We start from the raw sequence: 18310 nt of genomic DNA, 5'->3' as shown, positions 1-18310 counted from the left end.
ATTTCTCTTTCTGGGTCGCAAAAAAACTTTTAACATATTTTCAGGTGAGAATGTAGCTGTGTAAACTTCAAATATCTGAGCCGACCGACACATCGTCTTCAAATCCCCGAGGTCTTTCGCTACTCGGGTTAAACATGATATATAAGTCACTTAGATAACTTAAAAATGTTATTGTTTGGCTTTTTCAGTGTTTTATTTGTTCGTGAGTAAATCAGTTTGGCTGAGATTAAAGTTATTAGATTAGATTAAATTAAATTTAACTTTATTAATCCCTCGGGAGGGTTCCTCCGGGGTTTTCACACAGCTGAATAAACGTCAAACAGAAAACTGATTAAACAGAAGTGTGAGACGGTCGAGAGTTTACGCCAGCGCCCGGTTATATTTTAGATAGCAAGGAGCAGACGGCAGAGTTTCACTCCACCGAGGGAGCTCGTGACGTATACCCGGCTTTCTCGACCACGAAGGCTGGGTCCTCAGGTGGAAGCAGCCTCTGAATTTGGACACCCCCGCTGTTTCCGGACATTTAACGTATTTCATCCGATAAATAAACACTATAAAATGTATTTATCCCCCCAACAGCCTTTTTGAATGTCTCCCTAGTGTGGCCACAACACCTCACGTTTTTGCCACATGTATCGCAAACCACATCTCAGTTTTTGTGGAGGTAAAATAGGTTCGCACATGACTCCAATTACGCTCAGCCATTGTTGTGAGTGTGCACGCCAAGGGGCTGCAAGACAGCCTTTTTCGCAAATGACTATGAAAGGCGGAAGAGGAAATAGTTCCTTTGAATGTAGACAATCCGAATGTTATAGTTTCTTTCCACTGTGTTCCTGTTAATGATAAACTACAAATTTACCCTAATTTTCTAAAATATCGATATTTTAATGTGAGAATCGATTCTAGAACATAAATGATTGGTATCAGAGGAATCGATATTTCAGGATCGATCCGCACATCACTACTGAGCATACACTGTTTGCAGCACACCGTGCGAACAACATATCGCACAGAGGCGGCACTGCTTTCTTTGTTCTTCTATAAGCCTGTATTCTGGAGCAGAGAAAAGACTGTCAGTACTTCGCCAAGGTAAGATAATTGCCTTGCCATGTTTTGTGTGTTTGTGTATGTAGTATGAAACCACGTCTTGTTCCATATTACAATCTCCATGCGTAGTTTTAAGTGACCCGGTTAATGCACTACAATATGATTCTAATATATTGAACTTGCCTGGTGTAACATGGTATTGTGCAGAGATGCAATGGGCATGGAAATGTGGAATATTGAAATGGCTTGTGGGCGCATGGTGTTTAGTGAGTCAGAGTTTAGTAATCAGATGTAGGGCTGCAACGATTCATCTCGAGTAATTCGATTATAAAACATTCTCGGCACAACTTTTTTTTTGTTTCGATGCTTCGTTTAACACATTGGCCCTTAGAGTCATTTTCGCCAATGTAAACGCCAGCATTTCACACATTACGACTAAAAACAGACCTGCAATACAAATGCATTATTTGGGAGCAGGTTATGAATAAAAACGTGTGATCACGTTAAGCCCACACAGCCCCAGTTTTTAAACAGAAAAAAAAGATGCCACAACAGCAGCAGTGATGATGACGCTAGCACACTAACGTGGAGGCAGAGTCTATTTACACAACACAAGGAGCAAAGAGACGGAGCCGTTACCGAAACAGTGAGCTCAGAGTGAAAGAAAATGTGCTTCTAGCGTCCAAAACAGCAGCGCTGTTCCTGTAATCACCGTTAACACCTTTACTGGGGAAAAGGTAGCAGGAATTTACTCTGAGGATATCCTTCATCAAAGCACCTGATCAACAAACTCCATAATGAAGAAAAGAGAACTTTTTAACTGCTCCATCGACCGCCGTTTGTTTTACACAGCAAAAACAAACTGCACTATTCCCCTGCACTAAACTGTATTAAAATCTGCAGATTAACTGTTTACTTAGTCTAACACCTGACTGGTTTAATTATACAGATTGCTGAAGGCTGACAGCGGCCATCCTATTTAACATGGAAGCGATACCTGCAGCAAACGATGGTAAGTCGAAAGGGGAGTGTGAGGGGTACTAGAACATGTTAATTTCAAAGGCTGTAACATTTTTCAGATAAAAAGTGAAATGATATGAAATATTGTATTCATGAAATTGCATTATCATTTATTACTGGGCAGTTAAAGATTCAGGCTGCACAGCTGTGGACTTTTCTATGTCAGGCAGTCTGCACACGGAGAAGTGAAGTACAATTCACAATTCAAAGCATATATTAGACATATGAAAACAGGAAATATTTGTGATTGGCTACTGATGGGGAAATGCCATGGTTCAGATTCAGTGCTCCCTGATTTGTTCCTCTCATGGTCCTTCCACATGGCAACGGTCTTTGACCTCCAGTCAGGGATCTTGTCCTGCGTGAGAACACTCCTCCCTACTTTACAGTTGTTACCAGGGATGTTTTATTTCCATGCCAATGTCAGCTTTAACCCACACAATAAAGTCTCCATTTCTTGTTGACTAGAACACCCGGTTATATCCCCCCACACACAAGGCCAAGGCAGTCTCTCCTATCTGAAACTGGTGTGTAAGCCTGTAGCAATTTGATGGATGATCTGATATCCTCGTGTTGGTGTTGTTCCCACATCATCATAATAAATGTTGTTCCAAGTTTAACATTGCAAGTGACCAATCACATTGTTGTGACATCATACTTTTGCAAGCCAAGTGATTCATTCATTTATGAAATTCCAATGTTGCAAGGACATTATGTATAGTGCTTACCGTTTATTAAAGAACAGTATCCGGAAATGCAACGAATTGCTGGATTGGCGGACAGAGGCGGTTTCTCGCACGTTTATTGATGTGTCGGTCGCAAACGAAACGGCTCTTAGAGCCAACCTCTTTGAAGTGAACGACAAGAGCCGGCTCCTTATTGGGAGCCTTGGTTTTGTTTTTTGTTTTTTTTTCTTTCTCTCACCCTCTCTCTCTCTCGCCCTTTTTTCCGCTTCACTCCACACACGAGCCTTGTGCTTTGCGCTGGGAAGAGGGGGGAGGGGCGGTAGTTGCACTTGCAGTAGCACAGGAACAGAGCAGGAGGAAAAGAGAGAGAAAGAGAGCCAGGGACAACAACGTCACATTAGAAAGGTATAGTAATCACCCACAACTATTTTCAGTTGCAGATGATAAAGGATTCAGAAAGTTTATTCATGCAGGCCCTATGACAGAGAATGTGCATCTTCTTTTTGTTTTCATATTTTAATTTATATTTAATTGTGTTGTTTGCAGTGTTTTGTGTTGTTTCACTTTAAATTTGTTTAAAAGGAAAAAGCTGAAAATTTAAATAGTTAAGTTTAAAATGTAAATAGTTGGGTTTTGTATTATATGATTTATTTATTACATTTTATGTGGAGTGAATAAATAAAAGTATATTTACGGTGGCCCCTAGAGACAAAACACGTACAAACTCCAATATATATTTATATATAAACACATATAAATAAAACCACAGGGTTTTTTTTTTTTTACATTAGGAATTCATTTTGTGCACAATTTTATATTGTTGTTAATAATCCGTGAATCGCTACCTTATCGTGGTGGAGGGGTTTGTGTGTCCCAGGGATCCCAGGGGCTATGTTGTCTGGGGGCTTTTGCCCCCTGGTAGGGTCTCCCATGGCAAATTGGTCCTGGGTGAGGGACCAGACAAAGAGCGATTCAGAAGACCCTTATGAAGAGAACATCGAGGGAACAGTTTACCCTGCCCGGGATAGGGTTACCGGGGCCCCGCCCTGGAGTCAGGCCCGGGGAGGGTGCCCGAGGGCGAGCGTCTGGTGGCCGGGCCTTAGTCCATGGGGCCCGGCCGGGCACAGCCCGAAGAGGAGACATGGGCCCATCCTCCCGCAGGCCTACCACCCGCAGGAGGCGTCATAGGGGTCGGGTGCATTGTGTGCCGGGTGGCGGCCAGGAGCGGAGGCCCTGGCGGATTGATCCCCGGGTGCCAAGACTGGCAATAGGGACATGGAATATCACCTCTCTGGTGGGGAAGGAGCCTGAGTTAGTGCGTGAGGTTGAGAGGTACCGGCTAGATATAGTAGGGCTCACCTCTACGCATGGCTTGGGCTCTGGAACCAGTCTCCTGGAGAGGGGCTGGACTCTGTCTCAGTCTGGAGTTGCCCCTGGTGAGAGGCGGTGGGCTGGGGTGGGTATTCTAATATCCCCTCGGCTTGCTGCCGGTATGTTGGGGTTTTTCCCGGTGGATGAGAGGGTTTGTTCCCTGCGCCTTAGGGTCGGGGAACGGGTCCTGACTGTCATCTGCGCTTATGCGCCGAGTGGCAGTTCAGAGTACTCAGCCTGGGGTGCTGGAAGGTGCTCCACCTGGAGACTCTGTTGTCCTGCTGGGAGACTTCAATACTCACGTGGGTAACGACAGCGAGACCTGGAGGGGCGTGATTGGGAGGAACGCCTCCCTGATCTGAACCCGAGCGGTGTTTTGTTATTGGACTTCTGTGCAAATCACAGTTTGGCCATAACGAACACCTTGTTCGAACATAAGAGTGTCCATAAGTGCACGTGGCACTAGGATGCTCTAGGCCGTAGGTCGATGATCGATTTTGTAATTGTATCACCAGACCTGCGACCATATGTTCTGGACACTCGAGTAAAGAGAGGGGCTGAGCTGTCAACTGATCACCACCTGGCGGTGAGTTGGATCAGGTGGCGGGGGAGGACGCTGGACAGACCTGGCGCACCTAGCGCTTCAACAGCATTCCGAGGGAGACTGGGGACATTGAGTCCGAATTGGACCATGTTCAGCGTCTCCATTGCCGAAGCTGCTGCATTGAGCTGCGGCCGCAAGGTGGTTGGTGCCTGCCATGGTGGTAATCCCCGAACCAAATGGTGGACACCAGAGGTGAAGGGAGCCACCAGGCTGAAGGAGTCCTATTGGGCTTGGTTAGCCTGTGGGACTCCGGAGGCAGCCGACAGGTATCGACAGGCCAAACGGAATGCGGCTCGGGCAGTGGCTGAAGCAAAAACTCGGGTGTGGGAGGAGTTCAGAAAGGCCATGGAAAAAGACTTTCAGACTGCCTCGAAGAGATTCTGGCAAACCGTCAGGCGTCTCAGGAGGGGAAAGCGGTGCTCTACCTGCGCTGTGTATAGTGCTGGCGGAGCGCTGCTGACGTCGACTGAGAAAATTGTCAGGCGGTGGAAGGAATACTTCAAGGACCTCCTTAATCCCACTGACACGTCTTCCGAGGAGGAAGCAGAGTCTGGGGATGAGGGGAATGACCTGCCAATTTCCGGGGGCGAGGTCACTGAGGCAGTTAAACAACTCCTTGGTGGCAGAGCCCCTGGTGTTGATGAGGTCTGCCCCGAGTTCCTGAAGGCTCTGGACGTTGTAGGGCTGTCCTGGTTGACACGCCTCTACAATGTTGCGTGGAGTTCAGGGGCACTACCCCTGGACTGTCAGACCGGTGTGGTGGTCCCCATCTTTAAGAAGGGAGACCGGAGGGTGTGTTCCAACTACAGGGGGATCACACTTCTCAGCCTCCCTGGGAAAGTCTATGCCAGGGTGCTGGAAAGGAGAGTTCGTCCGCTAGTCGAACCTCGGATACAGGAGGAACAATGCGGTTTTCGTCCTGGTCGCGGAACACTGGACCAGCTCTTTATCCTCTCAAGGATACTTGAGGGTGCATGGGAGTTTTCCCAACCAGTCTACATGTGTTTTGTGGACTTGGAGAAGGCATTCAACCGTGTCCCTCGGGGTGTCCTGTGGGAGGTGTTGCGGGAGTATGGGGTGTCTGGCCCATTGCTACGGGCCATTTCATCCCTATGCAACCGTTGCAAGAGCTTGGTTCGCATTGCCGGCAATAAGTCGGACTCGTTCCCGGTGGGTGATGGGCTCCGCCAGGGCTGCCCTTTGTCACAGGTTCTGTTCATAATTTTTATGGACAGGATTTCTAGGCGCAGCCAAGTGGCGGAGGGCTTTCACTTTGGTGGCCTCAGAATCTCATCTCAGCTTTTTGCGGATGATGTGGTTCTGTTGGCTTCATCGGGTGGGGGCCTCCAGCTTGCACTGGAACGGTTCGCAGCCGAGTGTGAAGCAGCGGGAATGAGGATCAGCACCTCCAAATCTGAGGCCATGGTTCTCAGCCGGAAAAGGGTGGAGTGCCCACTCCGGGTCGGGGATGAGTTCCTGCCCCAAGTGGAGGAGTTCAAGTATCTCGGGGTCTTGTTTGCGAGTGATGGGAGAAGGGAGCCGGAGATCGACAGACGGATTGGGGCTGCAGCTGCAGTAATGCGGACACTGGACTGGTCCGTCGTGGTGAAGAGGGAGCTGAGTGTAAAAGTGAAGCTCTCAATTTACCGGTTGATCTACGTCCCTACCCTCACCTATGGCCACGAGCTGTGGGTAGTGACCGAAAGAACAAGATCGCGGATACAAGCGGCAGAAATGAGCTTCCTCCGAAGGGTGGCTGGCCTCTCCCTTAGAGATAGGGTGAGAAGTTCGGCCATCCAGGAGGGGCTCAGAGTAGAGCTGGTTCTCTAAAAAGAGCTGGAAATCCCATCACTACGCACGTTAAGTAGATTATTTTATTTAAAGGCGTTTTTTTCCAAAGTCGCAAAAGTATGACGTCACAACAATGTGATTGGTCACTTGCAATGTTGAAACTTGACACAACATTTATTATGATGATGTGGGAACAACACTGACACGAGGATATCAGAGGATATCAGATGGTGCGTAGCAATTTACCTTCAACACTCCACTCTCTGTGCCTCTTAGTTAACCATTGTTGGTGTGCTTTTGGTGCTATTTCAATAGAATAGAATTAAAATGAACTGAAAATTTCTAGGCGCAGACAGGAAGTAGAGGTTGGAGAGATTAGTGGTCACAGTGTCACCTGAGTGTGAAGTGTTTGTGAACAGAATCGACAGCCCCAAATCTGCAGCCATTGCTCTTAGTTGGGAAAAGGGCGAAGTGTGCGTTGTGAATGAGTTGCTGCCCCAAGCGGAGTTTCTTAAGGTCTTGTTTACCAGTGAGGGGAGGCTAACGGGAGAGCTGGGTAACTGGCAGACAGACTAGTGCAGCATCAGTAGCAACACTGTACTGGTTTGCGGTGGTGAAGTGCGAGCGGGAAACAGTCAATTTACAGGTCCATCTACATTCCTACCCTTACCAATGATCATGAGTTGTGGATAGTGATTGAAAGAATGAGACTGCAGACAAAAGCGACAGCAGTTAGCTTAGAGATAGGACGAGGAGCTTGGTCATTCGGGAAAGGCTCAGAGTATAGCTGCTGCTCCTCTTTATTGGAAAGAGCCAGTTGAAGGGGTTCGGACGTCCGATCAGATTGTCTGTCAGGAATGTTCCACTGTGAGAAGGCCTCAGGGTAGACCCAGGACAGTGGATAGATTTTGACTCTGGGCTGCCTGGTTGTGTTTTTATTTCAGTTATTTTATATTGGAGTCTAAATGACCCAGATTAGTTCATCATTAAAATGCAAATGTAAACTCCTGAAAACTAGTACAGATTTTTGGTTGACAAAATATGTAAAGAAACAAAAAGTAGCAAAAATAATAATAATCTATGTTTTCCTAGACAACATTAATTACCTTTGGTAGTCCATGAATGCAAAATATGTTCATCAGATGAAGGTTAACATGCACCTTATACTATACATTAGTGTCTAATAATAAATTACACAACACTGCGTGAGTTTTTTTTCTCTAGTATTCTGCCTTAAAGATCCTATATCAGTAAGCTCTATTCTTGAATATTTTTATGTGTAAATTCTAATGTAAAATCTGACAGTATTTTGCATTGGATTCAGGAGATATTTGGTACAATAACTCTATCAGGAAAGATAAAATTTACTAAATTTATTGTCAGTTCCAGTTTCAAAAGTTAATGATAAAACTTGACAACATAAATGACCCAGCAAAAATAATACAGGACTTAATGTGATGATTTTTCTTTTTGACAGATGGAATGTGATGATAAGTAAAAACCAATACTGATGTGTGACAAAACAAGAAAGGAAATCATGGGTGAGTGAAGTTTGTTTTTATGAGATCCCTTTTTTTTTTCTTCTTTTTTTTTTTTTTTTTTACATACATGATACTTTTAGGTTTCTGTAGACTAATTGTATTTTGTTGTTTTAAACATTCCATGTTTAACTGGCTTTATCATCAGTATGTAATAACCAGACAGCTGAAAATGACTAACTATTTGCTAAATCTGAGCTATGGTAACTGCTTTAGTACAAACTTCATCCTCTACTACAGCGGTCCCCAATCCTTTTTGCGCCATGGACCGGTTTAATGTCAGACAATATTTTCACTGACCGGCCTTTAAGGTGTCGCGAATAAATACAACATGCTCTCTGGTTGCTATGGTAACGCATAAACATTTCTTTCAAAATAAGACACACCACTACAACATGGGAAAAGACCCAGGGAAACCAAGTTAACAATAAAAACTCTGAAAAACCCTGAAAACCGTAAATTTCACACCTGAGCCTCAACTCTCGGGGCCCGGTACCAAACGACCGGTACCACTGCTCTACTACACCAACTTAACATGACAAAATTGTGTCAGATTAAAACATATTTAGATGTATGCACTTTACATGGACATCTTCACCATATTGTCCTTCTTCCTGGCTTAAGAACTTTTAAATGTTACAGCTTCTTTAGTTGAATAAATACCTACTATATTACCAAAAATATAGTAGGTATTCATTATTATTATTATTATTATTATTATTAATAAAGTATTGCTAATATAGTAGGATTTATTATTAGCTGAAAATGACAAGTTGTGGGGGAATTTTCAAACCATTATTTTAGGAAAAGAAACAATAAAATACTATGAAAACAACTCAATACACATAAAGGTATTATTAGAAAATTGTACATAAAGTTTCAAAAGTAAAAATAATAAATCTGTAGAAAAATGTTCCCCATCAGTGTTAAATTGATTAATATCATTGCTGCATATTTTTAAGACTGAGCTAATTTTATATACTTATACTATTTACTTATATCCTCTTTAAGGTACAGCATAATCTTCTGTAAAGCATATATTTGCAGTGGCTGTCTTGTGAGAAAAAAAGATCAGTTGTTTGTAAGCTCAGAATCACAGGCTTACATCTTTTTTTCCCACAAAGTGTATTCAAATATTAGTAACAAAAAAAAATCTAAAAAGGCTTGAGCCATGTGTGACATAGTTAGATATCATTATTTACAAGCAGAATATGAATGCAAAATGAAGATATAGTGTTGGCAAAAGAGCTCATTAAATCTGCTAAATTCAGACATTCCTAATCTGACAGTGCTGTATTAGTGCTGCTGTCCCCTCTCCATCATCTTCAAAGTCATCTTCAAACTGCTTCCCCCTGCTCTCAGCCTACCAGGCTGAGCTGTTTCAGGACTTGGGCCACCTGCTGGATAAAGGTACTCCTACAGTTTGGGTGGAGATATGTATCGTCACTGATCTTATTCTCTGGACCTCTATGGGCGATAAAATAAATAAATAAAAACGCCACTACCACAGCCACATCCAGGCATAGAGTCAAGGGTGTTTACAAAAAAAATCTGAAAGTGGAGGTCAGTCTGTCACCTGAGACATCCCCCAGGTCCATTAGCTGCCAGAGATGCATGTGCAGTCAATCCATGAGTGTTAACAACTGTTGCCAGGGATTACAGACTACAGTTTGCAACAAAACTACCCACTTTCAGTGGCGTGGGTTCAGTTGCTACAGGGGAAGCCACAAAGGCTTTAGAGAGCAAAATCTCCTCTCTCTTTAGCCGAGGGGCAATAAGAGGAAATTAATCTAGACTTTTATTCCAGATATTTCCTCATTCTGTCCCATTCTGGATTTACGCTCCCTCAATTCTCATCTCAGAAACTACAAATTCAAAATGTTAACACAAAATGTGCTGTTTTGATCTATTTGATGGAGTGACTGGTTCACATCTACAGAATGATTATTTCCACATAAGCTTTAGTCCAGCACACAGGAAATTCCTAAGGTTTGTCTTCCAGGGCATAGCCTACAAATATCAAACCCTCCCTTTGGGATCGGCCCTTGCCCCAAGGGTTTTCACCAGGTGTGTTGAAGCAGGTCAAATGGTTGCTCTGTTTCGCAACAGAAAGCTGGTCTCATTAAGAGCTTGTATTTAACTGGGCTGGTAGGCACTGAAAACTGCTGCAGATCTGCTCTCCAGATCTTCTTTATGGAGAATGGACACTCAATACAGAAATAGTGCACCAGCTGTGCATAGAGGTTTGGCCAGGCAAACCTCTATGCACAGTTCCTGTCTGCAGTTTTTCCCAAATTATAGAAAGGTGGCTCTGTGCCCTAAGCCTACCTTTGTGTCTAAGGTTAGGGAGTCTACCATTGAAGCTATCAGCTTTTCATCCACCGGCCATTTGCTGATGAGAGCCAGAGGCGGCTTAATTCACTTTGTCCTGTCTGCGCATTATGCATTTAGCTAAACAGGACTCAGGGGTTTAGGAAAAGCCACCAATTCTTTGTGTCCTGGGCTACCTCTCATAGAATGAAGCCTATGTCACATCTATGGCACAGGGGCTATTATAAAAAGATGTCTGTGGACCCTGTGTCCTCGAAATTGTTGGTTCGTCTTCGAGAGACATTGTGGTAGTAGAGCTTCCATGATTGGTCACGCCAGAGAGCACTTCCCACAGTGAGATATCTCACTTGTTTTTTAGAGAAAAGGGGTTGCGGATGTCATCAAGCATTTCCATGCGTTAGAGCCCAGATTTAAGCTCAGGATATGAGGCTTGAGGCGACATTTTATCCAGATGACATTCCCTTTCCTTTATGTTTTTGCTTCTTTGGTGAAGGGGACTCCTTCTCAGATGATAAAACATAGATCATTGATATCTTGAGTCTGAAGCTGCAGAGAAATTAAAAAATGCCTCCATAGTATGTAAAAGCATATGAGTTCTGCTCTGGTGTCTGCTCTCTCTATGTATGCAGCTTGCCTCTCGCCACATATATAATGCGATTAGGCGGAACGGCGAAAAAATGTTTTAATATACAAGGATTTTCTAAATAAAGAAGCAGTATAATATATTGTCAGTTTTTGTCATAAATAAAAAAAAAAACTTATTGTCACACATATTATTTATTTAACTGATGTTTTTATGCATAGGGTAATTCATGTTTTGTTTTGCTTTTTTGTCCTTTCACAGCTGACACACCTCAGCAGTCACCCAAGAATTGGACTGAATCTGAAGTAAGCACCTGGCTAAGATCAATTGGAGTGAAGGAACAGTACATAGAAAAGCTCCATGAAGAAGAAGTAAATGGAAAAATCCTACTTGCACTAAATGAGGACTTTCTAAAAACAAAAATCTACATGAAGTCAGGGCCTGCTCATTTGATTATTCAGAAAAGAGATGAGCTTATCAACTCCCAGCAAAAATGTCAAGAAAAGAAAAAAACTACTGGTTCCAAAAGAACTGAGTTTGAGGAAAAGAGGAGTCAGAAATTGGTTCAGTCTCTTTCAACAGTAAGTGATGGTCCTCCAGCACAAACTACAGAGACAGAACAAGATGTCTTTGAGGAGAACCACGCTTCTCAGGAACAATGTGTGTTAATCTCAAAGGAAGACTGTAAACCACGGCCATTTGATCAAGAAGGGATTGATTTTTTATATGTGAAACACAGAATCCTGCAGCCTGAATCAGGTGCTTTTAATCTGATATCGCCATGCCACGAATTCAAGTCTTTTGCTGTAGCTGCTACATTGGATCGCACAAGACTCCAAGCTAAGTTTGCCAAAGAGGTTCTTAAATTTGCAGCTGGTTGTATGAATATCAGATCAAATGGCACAATACACTTTGGTGTGATGGACAGCAAGGAGGATGGAGGATATGTGCATGGTGAGATAATTGGTATCCCTGTAACAGACAAGGATATTTATGTCGATGCTTTGGACTACATTGAAAGGAGTTTCTCCTCTGACAAAGAGCACATACGCCAGTGTGTGCGACCGCCAAGGTTCATTGAGGTTATGGATCGACAAAGTACAGAAAAGCGATATGTGGTAGAGGTTGACATTGTGCCATTAATAAGTGTTGTCAAGAACAAAGTGTATGCAGTCCGTCTGCCAAACTTCAAAGAATCAACAAACAAAGTAGAGTTTGAGAAAGAGATGATTTTGCGAAGAGTGGGTTCAAAAACGGAGCCAGTGAGTGACAAGGACCTAAGTGACTTTTACCAAAGAATCAAAGATCGTGATGCTCAAAGAGAAGAAGCAGAAAAAAATCATTTCCTTATTGCTCCAGAAATGTGTCAAGACCTTGGAAGGAAACTCACCATGCTGATGACCAGTGGTAAGAAATTCATTGAAAAGGAAAAATGGTTTATACTCGTAACAAACAAATTCAAACCTGATGACCTTTGTAACATTGACTGGCTGATTAACATGAATATTTTCTGTGTGTTCGACTTTGACCCAGACTCAAAGATATCAGGTCTTTGCAGTAGATACCTTGAGTACCGTGCTGCAAACATGCATTTTTTGCAAAGCTACAGAATATCCACTGGCACAAGCATCAAAGAATTCACAAACCATCTGCATTTATTTGATCAAACTAGTTGGATCTTTTGCAATGGCCGTACTGACTTCAAAGGAAATGAAACTTCATGTGACGAAATGACTTGGATCAAGACAAAAATGACTTTCCTGCGAGAGTCTGTGTCTTTGATCTGTAAACAGATTTTGCCAAAAGGCACATTTCAGGTCATATTCCTATTAACATCACCAGTTGAGAAACCACTCTTGCACACCTTCTATGAGTTTTTCACAGACATGGAAGGCCATGAAGACATCATCTGCATCTGTGAATCAGAGGAAAACTTCCATAAGTGGCAAAGCTTTGCAGAGGGTTCATGTGGGAAAGAAGCTGTAAACAATTCCAGTGTTGTTGGGATGAAAATGAGTCACATTAATGCAACTCTGCAAAATATACAACCTATGAAAGTGTGTGTCACCAAACACTTGCCGGTCTTTGTGAAAGGAACATGTCGTCTTGAAACACAAGTAGAGGAACAGATGTACTCGCTGGAGATTCTGACGGTCAATCATTGTGATGAAACATGCAAAGACTTCATCAATGAGGAAAAAGAAAACATTGAGCGCCAGTTCTACCATGGTGGGAGAGTGACTTGGCTGAATTTCTGGCTTGCTGAGAACAAATATGCTGGAGAGGTCATTGAAAGAGATGCTTATCACGATACTTCCAAACTTCTCAACGATACCTTGAAATATAATGCAGACCAGACTCCAGTGAATATCATAAACATCTACCATCACCCAGGAAGTGGTGGAAGCACTGTGGCAAGACAAGTGCTGTGGAACAACAGAAAAAGTCTAAGGTGTGCAGTTGTGAAGCCGTCATATCCAGTTTCTGTTGTTGCACAACATGCAGTTGATCTAAGAGAATATGAAGAAAAGGATCCACAGAGATGTCTTCCTGTGCTGCTCCTCACTGAAGACTCAGACAAAGAATATCTAGATGATCTCAGGAATGAATTAGAAGTTGCAGTTAATGTTAAACAAATCCAGTATGGCACCCTGTGTTTCATTTTGTTGAGCTGCAGACGCTCCCATGATCCAGAGAGAAGATGCAAGGAGTCTCCTTTACAGAATGTGTCTGTCACTCATAAACTGTCTGATCAAGAGAAGAGAAAGTTTTCTGGAAAACGGCAGGCACTCGAGGAAAGATATGAACCTCAATTCATTCTGACATTTGTTTTGATGAGTGAAGGATTCAGTGAAGTTTACGTTCATCAGTTTGTGAAACATCTGCTCCAAGACATTGACCGTCACTCTGTTGTCACTCGACTCATTCACTATGTAGCATTGCTGAACACATATGTTCAAAACTCTTTCATCTCTCAATCGCACTGTGAAGCTTTGCTTGCCTTAACGATCCACTTGGAGAGGTTTCGCCAGTACGAGTTTGAGAGATCTCTAAGTGATCAGGCTAAACTAGTCTTCTTGCACCTTCGAGATGACAAGACGCACATTGAATCAATCAGAATCATCCACCCACTTGTTGCAAAAGAAATTCTTCAACAACTTCTGGGACCCCAACAAACTCAAAGCAGTTTGGCGATGGATTTGCTCCACGAGGATGTGCTCTTTGAGCACAGATTTGGAAGGGATGAGTATCTCACATTTTTGAGACAACTTTTCATTCGGAGATCCAGGATAAGCAAAGGAGATAAATATGATAGCTTTTTCTCTCCTTTCATTGAGCATGTGTGTGAAAATGAGAAAAGCCCGGACAAAGCAATTGAGTTGCTCAAGGAAGCATTCGAGCGTTTCCATAATGATCCATTCTTTGCACAACAACTTGCTCGTCTTCATTATACTTATGAAAAGTTTGAAGAGGCTAAACACTGGGCAGAGACAGCAGCTAAACAGCTGCCCAACAACTCTTATATACTTGACACAAAGGGACAGGTATATAAGAAATGGTTCCAAGCAAAATGTAAAGCAATTGAAAATGTACCAAAGACGGTGCAAAACACAGCAGATGCTGTGGAAACTGCACTGAAAGCACTTGAGTGTTTTCAAGAATGTGAGAGAGCAGCTAATGCTGATATGGAAAATGTCAACAGTTCAGGATTTTTTTCCGAAGTTGAGGTTGGGTGCAGCCTGCTCAAACTGATTTCTTCATTACAAGTGTTTGCAAACAGATCCAATGGCCATGCAGAATGTATGAAGTACCTGTTAACTGATTACATCCCAGAGGAAGTTGAAGATGTTTGGGAACCATTCCATAACCGTTTGAAAAAACTTCACAAGACAATGCAGGATGCATTGGAGTGGATTTCAGAGGACCTGAGTTACTTCCAGACAGACATTGGTGCAGATGAAGAAGAAACACCTGAAAGTCCCGAGGAGAAAATAAGCCATCCACTGACATGGCTGGCAAAAAAATCCTCTGAGTATGGAAAGTACTTCAGTGAAGCGTATTCCACTGCAGTCCTACAGCATGGTAAATCAATCCCAGCCAACCTCACTCCTTTCCAAAAACGCATGATCATCTATCATCTTGGTGGTGGCAATATAACATCCATCCTTTCCAAGCTAACTGATCAGAGGGATGCAGTAAAACTTCTAGAGCATATAATTTCTTTCTACCCCAGTAATCCATTAAAAGCCAAATTCGGTCAAAGGGACATTGTCAATTACATTGTGGCCCATATTTCTCTGAACTGCCTGTCACCGCAAACTCACAAGGTAGCTCATTTGAAAGATCTACAAGCACTTTGTTGTCAGTTTCCATCTGATAAAAGGAAATGTTTGCCAAGTGCCCTGTTCTTGCTTACATTGCTGTTCTGGCCAGAGGATGACGACACAGAGCACGAGAAAGAAACCAAATATGAAATTGTACAATCAGCAGTTGAACACCTTGAAAAGGGTTACTGGAGCAAGATGAAAGACATTCCTCAGCGGAAGAGAAGGATTTATAGCCATTTTTTTCTGGGCAATGGGAATGGATTGGACAAGTTTGTTCACAAGAAAAAGTTTGAAAGAATCACCAAGTGGTTCTCAGTCACTGAGAAACGCATGAAGTGGTTTAGTGGTGAGGCATGGAAGATGCCAGAGATTGCCACAATGCTGAAGCGGGTTTCTGGGTGGACTGAAGATCGTGTGGTTTATCTTGAAGGTCCTAAGAAAAAGAAGTTCAATATCCTGCCTCTGTATGTACCTTCAGTGCCTCATAGTAATGAAAACATCACCTTCTACCTGGGGTTCACCTTCAGAGGTCCTGTTGCCTGCAACATCCTTGTGAAAAAGTAGTTGGTTGTCAACTTGCTGAAGCGTGGGCCTAGAATCCAGGAAAGAAAAGATTGTGGATGATGACTGAAAAACCCACAAGCTTTAGACTGTTAGTCAGTTGGTCAAAAAACAAAACTTAAAACATGATTATATTCGTGAATGTATTTAAGGTTCATAAAAATACAACTGAACTTGCTTTGTTATAATATTGGCCTCACCTAGAAAGCACTTTGGGGTCACTTCAGCTTACAATTGTTCTTTTTAAGTGTACTATATAAAGGAAAAAAAAATTTACTCTGAATTTACAAATTAATACAAATGTATTCCTTACCTTGTTAAATGTAATTTTTTAGGGTTCTGGTTGTTTTTGAATTACTCTGTTTTCCTGTTTGTACTTCTAGTTTAGAAGGACTGAAGTTCATACTTGGCTGACCATTTGTACACTGATTTTACAAGCTGTCTTATACATGTTTATGTAAGCAACCCTAACGTGCAACCATTCAGAATGCATAGCAATATCAATGGTTGTCAACTTGTATTCCATTTTACATTATAAGTGTTCTTAAAATATGTAAAGAAAAAGAGAAAAAATTAATACATTAAACTCTTTTTCCATTTATGATTTTCTGTGGTTGATTCTTTGACATTTCTTCTCAATTTGATATCTCCACTCCAGCTTAAAATAAAATTATGATGTAACATTGGAACAACTGTCAGCTTTTAATGCAGACTTAACTGGAAGATGAACTTCCATTACATCAGACGGTGTGGGACTGATAATTCATGAAGTATGCGAAAAGTTTTGTCTATTGCATGATGCATAAATGCAAAAGTAACATGAAGAACTGTGCACCTTTGAGTTAACTATCTTAGAAAAAACAAAAAGGGAGTAGTATAGTAGGGGTTTTGCTTGTGTACATGCAAAACTCCAGATGTTTGAACGGCCCCCTACCTTCCAAGTAGAAGTGTTTTAATTAGGGTTTTAATGTTTTATCATGTGTATTTTGGTCTTCAGTGTGAATTTATCCAAACTGCGATTATTTCCGATGTAGGTTCCATTATTTAATGTTGCTTTATCCTGACACTGTGAAGAATACAGCCTTATAGGAGTATTACTATTTAATTTGGACAATGATGATATTGTGGAATGGAAGACCTACTTGGTTTTAGACTGTGATCTGAATGCCAAATTCAACTGTTAGAAGCAGCTTTCTTGGACTTGTTTTTAACTTGGTAAGACAGTGTTACGTTCCCCAAAAAAGGTCCAGGGGATGAGGGAAAATAACAAAGTGTCCGCGTCGAAAAAGGGAGACAAGGAGGCAAAATGGTTAAATTAAAAAGTTTTATTAATGCTTCTATTAGTAACTAAACTAAAAGAGACGGACAAGCTGCTATCACTATTTAAAGAAACAAACCAAAATTCAGGCATCAGTCAGTGAACTGAAAAGTAAGTAAAAAAGTATTAGTCACCAAACACACTCCTCTCCACCGAGCGGGAGCAAACAATCACCAAACACACACAGCTCACTAGCTGCAACCACCAACATGGCTCTCTGGCACTAGAGCTCATCTTTCTCCTGGTGGCCCCTCTCTGGCCTCACATGGATGGCATGCCCTGGGAGTTCCCGGTCCGGAGGGACCTCCTGTCCCAGGCTGGTAGGTCACTGTTCCACGTCGTCTTTCTCGATGACACATTTAGGATTCATTTTTTTCACTCCTCCTTATGGGTGTCCGACAACACAAAGGCGTAGATTTGGCATGGACGGAAGGGACATGTCCCCACCAATATCCAGCGATTATTGAATTGTCCCCACCAATAATTTGATCTCTTCGAGTAAAGAACAACAATCCCGATAGTAAAAAAAAAACCAAAAACGATCTGTCAGCGTCTCATTCACCCAGCGGTGCAGAAAGAGTTAAATTACGTTCTCTACTGGAGTCCTACGTCATGTGACAAATATGGCCAATGTGATTGGCTTTGCCTTTCAGGGAGCCCTGTTTAGTTTTAGCAGCGGCAAGCCTGCGCTGCGAGGAGGAGAGGAGGACGGCAGCAAAAAGGAAGAACCTGGATATAAGAAAGTGTTTTTCAAAGAAACCTGTAAGTTACTTAAAGTCAAGTTCACTCATAAAATCTGTCCATCATAATAACGTTACAGGCTATGCAAGGCAATACATGCCAACCCTCCCGTTTTTCACGGACAATCCCGAATTTCAGTGCCCCTCTTATTACTCTTTCTGGGTTGCAAAATAAACTTTTAAAAAATTTTCAGGCGAGAATGTAGCTGTGCAAACTTCAAATATCTGAACCGGGGAAAACAGCAAACTCTCGGCACATCGTTTTAGACTTTGGCCCACATCAGTCTAAAATTGTATGTAACCATGAATAACGTGTTGCCATGTCCACCAGGAGAGACTGGACAGTATAGATGTAAAACAAATATGCCAGCAGTTTATCTCAGTTAATGAGA

The 18310-nt window shown here is 42.4% G+C and overlaps 1 protein-coding gene across 1 annotated transcript; it reads left to right on the top strand.

Annotated features, from left to right (window-relative positions):
* The first annotated feature begins 1004 nt into the window (after positions 1-1004).
* Positions 1005-16422, top strand: LOC102793943 (sterile alpha motif domain-containing protein 9-like). Its single transcript, XM_006791491.3, has 4 exons — positions 1005-1089; positions 1997-2059; positions 7997-8060; positions 11233-16422. The coding sequence occupies exons 3-4, from the start codon at positions 8030-8032 to the stop codon at positions 15861-15863; spliced, it is 4662 nt and encodes a 1553-aa protein (XP_006791554.2). The 5' UTR covers positions 1005-1089; positions 1997-2059; positions 7997-8029; the 3' UTR covers positions 15864-16422.
* The last annotated feature ends 1888 nt before the right edge of the window (positions 16423-18310 follow it).

The sequence above is a fragment of the Neolamprologus brichardi genome, chromosome 4 (assembly GCF_056152115.1).
Source record: "Neolamprologus brichardi isolate AB-2024 chromosome 4, ASM5615211v1, whole genome shotgun sequence".
NCBI classification, from domain to species: Eukaryota; Metazoa; Chordata; class Actinopteri; order Cichliformes; family Cichlidae; genus Neolamprologus; species Neolamprologus brichardi.
This window is presented reverse-complemented; position numbering and strand designations above follow the sequence as displayed.

Bases quoted from the DNA above. Each gene is read 5' to 3' on its own strand.
- LOC102793943 (XM_006791491.3), top strand. From the start codon at position 8,030: ATGTGTGACAAAACAAGAAAGGAAATCATGG. The intron at 8,061-11,232 runs GTGAGTGAAGTT...GTCCTTTCACAG, and splicing joins AACAAGAAAGGAAATCATGG to CTGACACACCTCAGCAGTCA.